General features: G+C 44.6%; 1 protein-coding gene across 2 annotated transcripts in view; it reads left to right on the top strand.

Annotated features, from left to right (window-relative positions):
• The first annotated feature begins 200 nt into the window (after window positions 1-200).
• Window positions 201-12,177, top strand: part of ERGIC1 (endoplasmic reticulum-golgi intermediate compartment 1) — a 58,787-nt gene continuing 46,810 nt past the window's right edge. The window contains exons 1-2 of one of the 2 annotated variants that reach the window (XM_072023338.1): window positions 207-357; window positions 1,594-1,741. In XM_072023338.1, coding sequence (XP_071879439.1) covers window positions 1,696-1,741 — 46 coding nt within the window. In that variant the 5' untranslated portion in view covers window positions 207-357; window positions 1,594-1,695. Of the gene's footprint in view, window positions 358-1,593; window positions 1,742-12,177 lie in introns of both variants that reach the window. The other variant, XM_027468291.3, reaches the window with a different exon arrangement.

Raw genomic sequence — 12,177 nt, 5'->3', positions numbered from 1 at the left:
GAGGCGCTGAGGGAGCCATGAGCACCCCTCACAGCCCCGGGGTGCCTGCGGGGCGCCATGGCGGGGGCTGCCTCAGGGCTGCGGGGCACTGCCAGACCCCGGGGCTCCTCCAGCCCATCGGGGCGGCTTCCTCCGGACCCGGTGGGCACAACCGGGGCCGTCTCCCCCTCGGTGCCCGTTAACCCGGCGGCGGAAACGACGGCCGGGCCGGGCCGCCCAATGGGTTGGTGCAGCGCGGCGGCGGGGCCGGCACTTCCTGGGCCTTGCAGCCGGCGGCAGCGGGGCGAGAGCCGGGGCCGGGGGCCCGCAGCTGAGCCCGGCGCCCTCCACCAGCACCATGCCCTTTGACTTCAGGAGGTGAGCACGGCCCGGCCGGGCGGAGCAGGGCATGGGGATAAGGATAGGGATGGGGATGGAGCCGCCGCCTCCTCCTCCTCCTCCTCCTCTTCTCCCCGCCCGGCCCCGAGGCCTCCCCCGGGTGGGTGAAGCCGAGCGGCTCGTCCCGGGGTAGGGAGGAGCGGCAGGGAGGCGAGAAGTAGGGCTGGGAAGGGACGTGGGAAAGGCAGGCGGGCGGTAATTAGCCTTATATAATGGCGTTGTGCAAAGGGGAGCGGGGCGTGCGGAGTTTCGGGCGCCCCCGGGGGCCGGGGGTGGAGCGGCGGGGGCTGCACGGCCGCAGGCAGCGCCTCGGCCCCGGGGGGGCTCCTCCTGCAGGGCCCCGGGGCTGGAGCCCTCCTGGTAGGAGCTGCTGAATGCCCAGAGACTCCTTGGGTTACGGTGGAGCCGGAGGAGAAACCATTCGTTTCCCGCCTGACCCCCGCCAGACCCTAAGAGCTGTCCAAATCCATGCACGTTGCATGCAAAGTGCAAGGATTTGTACACATTGCATGCAAAGATTTGTACACATTGCGTGCAGAGTGCACGGATTTGTACACATTGCATGCACAGTGCACAGATTTGTACACATTGCGTGCAGAGTGCACGGATTTGTACACATTGCGTGCAGAGTGCACAGATTTGTACACATTGCATGCACAGTGCACAGATTTGTACACATTGCATGCAGAGCGCACGGATTTGTACACATTGCGTGCAGAGTGCACGGATTTGTACACACCTCATACACGCCACGTGCAAAGTGCACAGATTTGTACACACTGCATGCAAACTGCACAGACTGATGCACTTTGCATGCAGAGTGCAAAGATTTGTACACACTTCATGCACACTACGTGCAAAGTGCAAAGATTCATACACATTGGACGTGGAGTGCACAGATTTGTACACACTTCATGCACACTACATGCAAACTGCACAGATTTGTACACACTACGTGCAAACTGCTCAGATAAGTCTCACCTAGGTTTCATCAGAACGTTAGGATTGCAATAAGAATACGTAAGGTTGGGGGAATTGAGAGGTGTCAGGTGCTTCTTGGTGCTTCACATGTTAAACCATCATGAGCCATCCAAAACCAACCCTGTGAGGTGGCTGGAGAAAACAGCGATAGGGTGTTGTTTTTTAGTTCTCCCAAACAAAAGCTGTGTTCTGTGTTTTTGCTGTAATTCTAAATCAGGCCTCTCATTTATACAGGCTAACATGATCTTGTATGTGATCCGTGAGGCACTATTGAACATGGAGGCAGTTGCTTCTGAATGAAAACTTGCTGACGCTGGAAACAGCATCTGCTGGATCATGTGGGATCCGGGTCCCAGAGCCCTGTTTCTGCTTTTGTCTAAAAGTTGGTAGAAAAATTTCTTCTCGGCTTTGGAGACATTCTGCCAGCTGCAAGTCCTGTTGCCGTCTGTTTTCAGACTTGTAGAATACACGAACAATGAGGAATCCTGGGTTGTGGCTGTCACTTTATAATAGCAGATACAGAAAGTGTTATTTCTGATGTCTTAAAAATGTAATTTTTGTTGGGTCTCAAAATGCACATGTGGGAAACAGGCTCATAACGAGTAATCACCTTATGAGGAAGCACTAGTGCTAAACTTCAGAGTGGTACAAAGTGGTATAAAAGCTGAGTTTCAGAGGTTGGATTATTGAGTTATAAAAACATAGAGGCATCAGTTCAAAACTGCATTCTAAAGATTCACAATCCCAAGTAAGTTCTATGTCACCAGGTTGGAGGATTCGAAGTAGGCATTTCAAAGCACCTGCTGGTATGATGTAAGCGTACTGAGGTTCATCTTTTCTGCAGAGATGAGACTTCAAAAGGCTGCAGCTGGTATAGCCAAGAACTGTATTTTATTGTACAGAGAGGCTGTTGTCATGTGCAACAAACTGCTTTCCTGTTTTAGCAACATGAACAAAGATAAGGAACAAAATTTTTTCAAAGGTTAGAGACAGTCTTTTTAGCTGATGTGGTTTTTGTTCATTGTGCTGCCAGTGGAACAAAATCTGTTGAGGTTGGAAAATTTTACTGTCGTAGGTAAAGAATGATGCATGCATTAAAGAACTTACAGTTGCTTCCTGACAATGACATAACACACAGCACAATATTCTTAGAGAAAGAAAGTTACCACCTGTAACGTTTCTCAATGAAGAGGTGAAGAGGTTTTTTGTCACGTAAAATGCGAGGATTTTCTTTCAGAGATTTCAATTGGATGTTCCCTTGGCAAGGTACAGCCTGGCACCTTAAAATAATACTTAAATACTTTAAAGTGTGTTACCCTTTTGTATAATTAGAGGGTTGGATCATTTAAAAAATGTTTTTAAAATGCCCTTACATATCTTTTAGAGTCCAAAATTTAGAGGTTCAGGTGGAAAGGTATTGTTATTTTCTGGAAGCCACAGGTTTCACCAAAGAAATCTCTATTCTTCAAGTAAAAATCAAAACATTTCCAGCCATTTGACTAAATCTTTTGTATCTCCTAGACTCTAGGTTCAAATTTGTCCAGATTGAAGAACCCAAAGTGCTTAAACCAGTTTCTTGGAAGTTATCTACCAGGTTCAGGGGCTGAGGCATATTGGATGGTATCAGATGCGGAAATAGTTTTTGTTGCTTGTTCTGTACTTTTTCTGTAAGACTTCTGTGTTCTTGGCTTATCAATGATACTCTTTGCTGATAAAAAGTACATTTAAGTCATAAATAAAAGAATATCTTTTACAGCAAAGTAATTTCAAGTGAATAAATAATTAATTCTGTCCCAAGTAACTTTAGGCTGTTAGTAATCCTTAGTACTTGCCTAATGCTTTTCACTTTTTCAAAGCATTTCATGTTCACTAATCTCTACAGTCCTGCTGTGATTTAGTAAGGAACCAAGCTTTTATTTTCCAGACTGGAGGCTTCGGTACAGGTCTGTTCAGTGCCTGTCACGAGACACCAGCCCTCCTGCAGAACTACTAAATCAGTTTGTATTTCTGGAATGCCCGGTTCCTTCTTAATTTTTAGAACATATTTGGCTGAGAGAGCAAAAGAGGTTTTTGCTTGTTGCATTTCCCCCTGTGTGTTAGAACTTGTGTCGGCAGAGCAGCTTCATACCAATTTGAGGATTTGGAGGTATGCAGCTGGAGCAGAAAGGGTGCTTCCCCCTCAAGCCTTTAAGACTCGGTGTCACCTGTGTTTCTGCAGCTTCTCTAGATGTAAAAATCATAATGAGATTAAACTATAAAGCCTGGGTCATCTTGAATGGTGATCGCAGGCCAGGTTTCTCACATGTTGTGTGATCCACTTAGCAGAGAGGCTTAGCTTCGGTGGTGCACAGCAGTGCTGGAACTGGTGCTGGGAATTACAGAAGTAAAAATGAAGTGACTCCTGCACACTGGAAGTGGACGTGGCATAGAGAAACGTGGCTCTTGAACCTGGTGGCTTTTTTTGGCACCTGCCTATTTGCATGAAGGTTCCTGATGGCTTTGTAGCACCTTCTGAAACTTCGGAACTATTTTGGTAACCATAACTGATTGGACCAGGAGGAACTAAAATAGACCATTCTGAAAGCAAGTTTTTGTTCTAATTGCAGGAAATTCTCAGTTATGTTCTGACCACTGTTTCATGGGCATAGAGCAGCAAATATCTGTGAATCCTCATTGTTATATTCAATTGAACAGTTCAAAATTTATTTCCCACTACGAATCATCATGATGTTTTGATTAGGGTTTTTCTTGTTTTGTTTTTTTTCCCATTATGGCTTAACAACCTAACTGAAGTACTGTTGTTCACCAGTATGTTGTACCTGGATTTTGGGGGTCATGGGAAAGGAACCAGGCTTAGAAAGGATTTTGATTTAAGCGCTAACTCGGAGTGGAAGTTCTTTGTGGCAAAGACTCTTACTCCCTCTGCACTGTACAATGGGGCCCCAGTCTGCCGTTTTTTGCAAGAATAGTAATAATTGATCCATTCTGCATGGGTATTCTGATTCAAATCTAAAATATATATATGTATTTATAAATATATATATATATATATTTGTTGTTTTGGGACACAGGAAGGTCTTGGCTTTGTTTCCGCTTAGTCTTCTTTTAAATCAAGTTGTCCAGTCTTAACAGAAGCTGACACACTTTCGACGTGATTGCTTTCAGGAGAGGCAGTATGTTTATGAATGTTTTTAATTTCGACCTGCAAGGTGTGATGGCTAATAGGCAGACTGATGCTCGAGACAGCTGACCTGGCACGGTTGCGAAATTGGCGATACAGCAGCAGCAGGGAGGTCTGTTTGTCCACCTTCGGTTCCCCACCAGATCAGTGAGATCAAACCGGCGGATTGTCGGCGATTTGGAGGCTAAAGAGAAAAATCTTTTTCTGAACTAAGCAGCCCCTTGGACAACGATTTCCCATTCACTTGCAAGCTGAAGGAAAATCGCTTGCTTTTAGTCTTCAGGCTTAAGGAAAGAAGGAGCAAAGCTCTCCTAATCATACTGTTTGACGGGTTTGTGGGGGTCACAGCTTCAAATCTGAGGGGTTACAGAAAGATTTGGCTTAGATTTTTGGGGAGCTGTTCAGCTTGTGTTTGAACATTTTCCAGTTGTAAAGCAACAATAATGACTAAATGACATTTTGGCACTGCCTAACGAGTATCAGATGCTGCTGGAAATGTACATATTTGTTCAGGAGCTTTAATTTGCAGTCTCTTTGTGAAGTCTGAGGCGGTTCAGTTTCCCAACAGACTGCAGCACTCCATCCACCTGTTTGCTCTCTCTCAGCACATTGTTTAACAAGCCACATAAATACATAGTGGTTCCTTTGGCAAAATTACTCAGTGAACTTTACAAATGAGCTCGCGGTGTCTGTCCCGCGGAGTGTGTGCAGTGGTGATAGCAGCAGGTATCACCTGCTCTTGGCTGAAACAGCGTGGGGAGGATAAGAAAGGAGAATGAGCATCTGAGGCCAGCTGGGATGGTTTCTCCTGGTTAGATGCCTTGTGCATGCAGCAGTGGTGTAACAACAAGGTTTGCATGGGCCCTGTACTGCGTTGTCTGTGGTCATGCTCCTTTCCGCAGCCCTAAACTTTTTGCCTCTTGTATAACTCTGTTCAAGATCTTAAATCCTCTATGGGATTTACTTGGTAGCTGACTTCCTAAAGTACATTTCCAACTCGTGGCATAACACCATGCTGTGTCGGTTAGATGTCTGCCTCTTTCCACTTTGCAGAGACCCACACTTTTGTCTTTAGCCTCTGAAACGCCAGCTGACCGTTTCAGCCCACCTGCTAACTCTACAAGCATATTTTCGTAGTGAACTTAACCATGCCTGGCAAGCGTGCTCCTCTCGGCGTTGTGCAACGTGCTGGTAAACAAGCCTTCCCAGGGCTATTGCTGCTGCTTTACGTAATGGCCAGGGTTGGTGGTGGTGCCAGGCAGCAGCGTGACTAACTTTGTTTCAACAATAGCCCTTTGAGAGCACCTGAAAAATTATTCTGCAGTCGGATGGGCACAAGGAGTTGTACAGACAGAGCCTGTTGATGTTTATGCCACCAATAACTGAGTATACAGTGCATGTGTGTAAATATTGCTTCCCAAGTTTCCTTAATCCTTGTCTTAAAATATGAGAAGTTACCTACTCCAGCTGAGTAAGTACAGGAGCGTTAAAGTCTGGCTTTGTAGGAAAGTTTTGAATTGTTCCTTCTGAACTTTAACTGTCCTGCTTTGTTCATTCGTTGATGACACAGATGCTTTCTTCATGGCATCATAGTTCATTGCTGTAAAAATGACTGAATCACACAGTAAACAGAGTTGAAGCAATCCCGTGGAGTGAGAGAAGCTGCACAAGTTGTACAGCTTGTATTTTGAAGAGTGCATGTGTGTTTTTTTAGGTATGTAATTCAAACAGCGGAGGTGCCGAGAAAAGAATAGTCTTGCAACCAAAGAAGAAGTCATCTGTTTTTTTTGTCTTCTATCCAAGCACAAGCTCTGAAGTGTTGTCTAGGTATTCCTGCACCAAGCCAGCTGCCCCTGGGATGGAAAACTTATTCTGCCAAAAAAACTATTAACAACAATCTTGTCGCGATCTACAAAATCTTCTTATACTGAAATATTTGAGTATTTCAGTAGTGCTCATGGCAGACACGTACCAGTAAGGACTGCGGACAGATGGACAGTGCAGTTGGCTGCATTTGAACCGTGTGTGTTTGGATGTTTCTTGTTTTGCTTCACTTTTTTTAAGGATATTCCAAATTTTGGTGTACATAGTTTAATCCAGAGAAGGTAGAAACACAGTGGCTTTTAATACAGGAGGCTTTGAAATGCTGTGTTAATGTAGAACTGGTAACAGGCTTTCAGGCAGTCATGGTTGGTTGGTATTTATTGAATAGTCATGTCCTAAGGCAGATCACTCACGTTGTGAATTGCTGTCCATCTCCACTAAAATACCAGTGCAGCCAGTAATGTAAGTATAACTTCGTGATATCAGATAAAGATGCTGTCCCAGAACCTCATCGATTGATTCCATGTTGCTAAATCAAACGTGAACAAACTGAACGGGCACCTCAGTCTGGCTGCTGGGTTGTGGCAGGTGATATCTCGACCAACAAGCGCTGGGAAACCCGGTCCCAGCTGCAAGCTGTGGCTCTGGCTGGGGTCTGTGTCAGCCAGGTTTCTGTAGGGGGTGGGATCGATGTGGGGGCTGCATGAAAACCGAGTCAAAGCCAGGAGCTGCACGGGGAAGCCAGGTGATACTGCTGAGCTGTACTTGCTTGTAGGGAGTGCAGTTATGTGCAGCTGAAAAACAGCACTGAGTTGGGGAGGCATGGACAGGAATTCTTTTAGATTGGGATTTAAGTAGGAGAACCTGAACTGGTCACGTCAGGAATTCCCTGCTGATCCAGAAAAAAATTCTGTCATGCAGCAGTGTAGACCAGCCTTTTTGCTTTTGGGGGAAGCCTTATGAAGCTGGAATTATTCTTCCCTTTTTTTTAGTGTCCTCTACTTTTTTTTGGCAGAGGTTATTTGTTTTCTTTGTGCAGTTTTGGGGAACATAGAGGTGCACGGTCCAAATCGCCGATTTGTGAGGTGTCCTAGGGCATCTGGGGCTTAAACCTTTCAGAAGGTTTAGCACAAAGGAAAGGTACAAGGGTCTGATGCTACATTCATTTTACATCGTGTTTTAAGGTGCTCAGCAGTACTGGGCAGAAACAAAGTCTTTAAGTTTGGTGATTTCTAGAAAATGTGGGAAGATATCTTACTTTTTTTTTTTTCTTTTTTTTTTTTTTTTAAGGATGGCAGCAATTTAATTAATTTGGGGAGCAGCTATGTATGTTTTATCCTGTTCTCTCTTCCTCCATTCTCTCAGATCTCCAGGATACGGTGGTACCACACAGAAGTATGATCTTTTACTTTCAGTCTAGTGCAGGGCTGGGTCCCTTTAAATGCCAGTCCCCTTACTTGAACATTTTTATTTCGTGACTCTTTTCCCCTGTTTTGATGAAGCAGAGCATAGTTTGCTCACTTTATTAAAAATACATTTCTCTTTCATCCTTCATTTTGACACCTGCCTCACTGCCTAAGAGGAAATAAAATGCTTGCTGGCAGAACTCCACCATTGAGTATCTGAAATTATAAGTACATTCCTCTTCATAATTATCTTTGAAATATGCTTGAGCCTAATGTTTTATTTTGGAAAAAAAATCGTGTTGTACTGCTTCCTCTCTTCCATTCTTTGGTGACATCTGAAATAGTTTACACAATTGGGGTAGTTCAGTGGTAGCGATTGCTACGTGTTCCTGGGCCATAAAGACCAAGCTCCTTACACATGCTGAATGAATAAGAGCACAAAATTTAGCAGATGGTAGACAAAAATACATTGTGCAGGGCAGCACAGTGGAGTGAGGGAGGCTGGCAGAAGGGAGGAACCAGGAGAAATAGCTCCTTCAGTTCAAACAGTAGCGGAATCTAAGCATTTCGTGCCTTCTTTTTGCAAGTGTTGTGAGGGTTCATAGTCTGTTGTCCTAGAAATAAGTGGTTTTGCTATTTTTCTGTTCAAATTCTTTCCTATACAAATCCCATACCTGCCAAGTAGCTAGAAGCCCAGATGACATAACGCTGCAGAAGCGGCCGCCGAGCATACTCCCGAGCTTCTCTCGGCCCCTTTCCCTAAATGTCCAATTACCCAAAGGCTGAATTATATAATGAATGACAGTCCTCGTGGCTAACCTTGTTTTCTCATTCTCAGTACTCCTCCTTGTTTCAGAAACTTCCTCTGGTAGTTTCATTATGTTCTTGGAACTAGAATTAAGAGGGAGGAGCTGGCTGGCAAGGAAACCTGTTCCTGCATTTCACTCCTTGGCCTATGAGTGTGGAGAGTCAGCAGGTCAAAAAAAAAAAAAAAAAAAAAAGGAAAATTGCTGGAGGATTATGCTTTAAAAATGGCGTGATGTGATGTTGGGATGAAATGTAAGTCGTGCAAAATTTGAGAATTCCAGACTTTGCTTGCTTGCAGTATAGATAAGATGGTTAAATCTGTATTAGCTCCTCCACCTCCTTGTCTAGTCCTTTGCGTCCCAGAATTGGCTCAAAATAGCTCAGGATTAAGCAGTTTCCAACACGGTTTTGAAGCCTTGAGAGTTTGTTCGTTAAAGCTCAACTTGTGCAGTATTGGTGTTAATACTTCATTGTGTGTAAATGAGGACTAGCTGATTACTTAATGATGTTTGTATGTTATCTGCTGTTACGCAGGTGTTAATCTTATTAAATGTGTTAATAACAGCTTGGTATTTACAAGTATCAATTTATTAGTCCTGCTTTGAATCTTTATTTGCATCTTGAACTCACATTCAGGGCCCGACTTTGATAGCCGTATATTACATGTTTACTTTCCATGTGTAAACACTTACATTAACAGGATCTTTTTTTTTTTTTTTTGGGTCCCAGTTGAGGAAACCGTTCCTAAGCAAGGTTGTTCATAAACGTGCACTCTAGGCACAACCCTGTCACTGAACCAAGGCTCGGCTCATACGGTGCACATCACAGTTTGTTTTCATAAAAACATCTTCCTGGAGGTTTCCTTCTGGAGGCTTTCAAAGAAATTGGGATTTTGATCAGTCATACTTCATGCTTTTGCAGAGTTTTTAGTCTGTAGATTTCAACGTGCTTGATGAAAAGCGGGCAGATGTCTCCAGGTGCCTCTCTGCAAAATGAAGAAGCTAAAGAAGAAAGACTTAATTGGCCGGAGGAGAAATTACGCCGTGAGTCAGTGCCGGGAGCAGGATAGAGTTCAGGTCTGTTGGCTCCCACTGCTGCATCCCATCCGTGATCCCAGCCTGTCGCTGTGCCAGAAGCTGTCCTGAGCCGCTCTCTGCACATTATGTTCTCATCTGCCGTCAGACAGGAAACACAGAAATTTCATTTAAACAAAGAATTATCAATCTCAAAACGAAGCGTTCGGAGTCAGCAGTTCCTATTTTCTTCCCCTGCTGCTGACTTCCTGCCATTGTTCTTCTTGGTCTATAAACCAGGGTGATAGATCTCACCTACTCTGCTGGCAGGGTTGGTTCTTTTTATCTGTGCTGGATTGGGTAAGAGCTGAGTGTGCCTGCAGAGTCGTCAGAGGAGGCGCTTGCCTTTGGATGGGCAGGAAAGCAGCCATGAGCTAAAGGAAGGATTTTGGAAAGAACTCTTGAACTAATATTTCCCCCTAAAAACTGAAAAATTAATGCTTCCTATATATGTGTAGAAGAAGGTGTTAGGATAAGGCATCTGTCAATTTCCTATTGACTGTTCCAGGGTGGATTTACTGGTATGTATAAATTCTTTGTTTGACAGATCTGTAGAATAAAATTCTGGATTTATGTCCAGAACAAACAGCTACAGTGAAGGCAGTAAGGAGCTGAAAAGCCTAGGCAGCTGGAAGTCACTGCTTTTTTTTAGAGTCAGGTAAGAAAGATGTGCTTCAAGAGAAGCTTTCCCAATTAAAACTGAAATAAAATCAACCAAGCAATTTAGTTCTGACAGAAATTCTGCTTCCTAAACCTTGTAATTTGATTTCCATGTTCTTTCACACGTTTCTGAGAGGAATTGGACCCTCTTCATTCTGACGTTATTTAGGAGGGAATATAACACATCAGGTGGGTTCCTTCTCTGTGGCATTTAGGTTCCCTAGCTCTATCAGAAATGACAGCTACTCGCCGCTCATGCTTTCCCAACATAGTGATTCGCTCCAAACTGCTGGGCAGGCCAGGTCTGACTTTTTTGTGTCGCAGCTCTCAGACACCCGAGGTGCACAATCCTGCCCGCAACGATCGCTGAGCTGTGCTGTGTCACCTGTCCAGCCGTCTGCTCGTCCCTGTCCTCTCGCCCACGCCAGCCTAATGACGTCTGAGCCCTATCTGGGTCAGTAGGCAGAGGGGAGTCTTCCCCGCTCGTTCCTTTATCACCATTGTCCCAGGTACTCGCAGTTCTTTGGGGCCATCTTCTTTGCTATTGTGATTATTTCAGACATTCTGTCATTAGGTGCTTGGAACAGGGTAATTGGTCCTTAAGGCCACCTCGCATATCCTCGGAGTCAGCCTGCTGTTATGCTGTTGAATAAAATCGATTTAACAAGTAAAGGGAATAATCTTTTTCTCTCTGGTCATGGTCACAGTAGTTGCAGGTATGGTTTTAACAACGGTGAATGGTAGCAGTCCCCGTCCCTCCCCAGCTTCAAGTGGATGACTGGGATTTTATTTTTAAGTAGATTTTTTTTTCGTTAATCAAAAGAGCATTATGTGTGCAAACCTGCCTGGCTGTGCTGTTTGTTCTACCTTGACATTTCACTCAGCCTGAACAGTCGCATTGAAAACTAAATTGGTGTTTTTGGATTTGTTCATTATACAAAAGTAACAGCTGTGCTTTTAAGGATCTTTCTGTGCGATGTGCTTCGTAGGAAAGAACAAAGCCGGAAAGGTACGCTCCGTGTTCGGGGGACCTGCCTGTGTTTGGTGGAGTAAAGGCGTATGTATTAGCCTGCTTGTTTTTATTTGCAGTTAAATGGCCTCTGAAGAGGTTAAAAGCTAGCAAGCCAGGGTTGAATGCCTGGCAGCTTGTGTTGTTCTGCTGGCATTGCCTGCCTGCTCTTACTGCCTGGTGTTCAAAAGCTGTTAAAGCAGCTTTATTGACAAGCAGGGATGAATTGTCCCAAAGCCATTATTTGAGAGCAGTGACCCAAGGAAATGGAGAAATGGTTGCTGCCTGTTAAACAGCTTTTTTTTTTTTTTTTTTGAATCACTCTTAGCTGAGTGATTTTTTTGTTGTTGTTGTTTTGGTTAAAAATCTTTTCTTCTTTTTTATTCTTCTGGTAGCCCTGGAGTATTCTGAATGCCTTCCTAGTTTCTGTCTGTCTGTCATCTTTCTGTCTTTCTGTCTCCATTAAAGAAGCGCTGAGGTGTCATGTTCTGGGGCAGCGATTTCTTCCCTTCTCCATCTAGTGGCTACAGCCTGAGAGTCTGTTTTCCTTCCTACTTGTGTTGTTGAATATCAGGAGATGGATGGGGGTTGCCAGTTACTGGATGTTTTGGTGGGTACTTTCTGTAATCCAGCACCAAGTTGCTTTGTGAGACTTCTAATACATCGGTGAGCACAGACCCCACGGCATCTCGAGCTGCTGGAGAGGTAGGTTTTCACTTAGGTGATCTGTACACCTGGTTCGTAGGCTTTGGTTAGGTAACGGACATCTCCTTGCCCAAGCAGCCACATATCACACAGATACAAATGCGCCTTGACACCAAACAGCATGCCTTTGGTGGGAAGGTTTCTCTAGAAATG

This window comes from Anas platyrhynchos, chromosome 14 (genome assembly GCF_047663525.1).
Source record: "Anas platyrhynchos isolate ZD024472 breed Pekin duck chromosome 14, IASCAAS_PekinDuck_T2T, whole genome shotgun sequence".
Lineage (NCBI taxonomy): Eukaryota > Metazoa > Chordata > Aves > Anseriformes > Anatidae > Anas > Anas platyrhynchos.
This window is presented reverse-complemented; position numbering and strand designations above follow the sequence as displayed.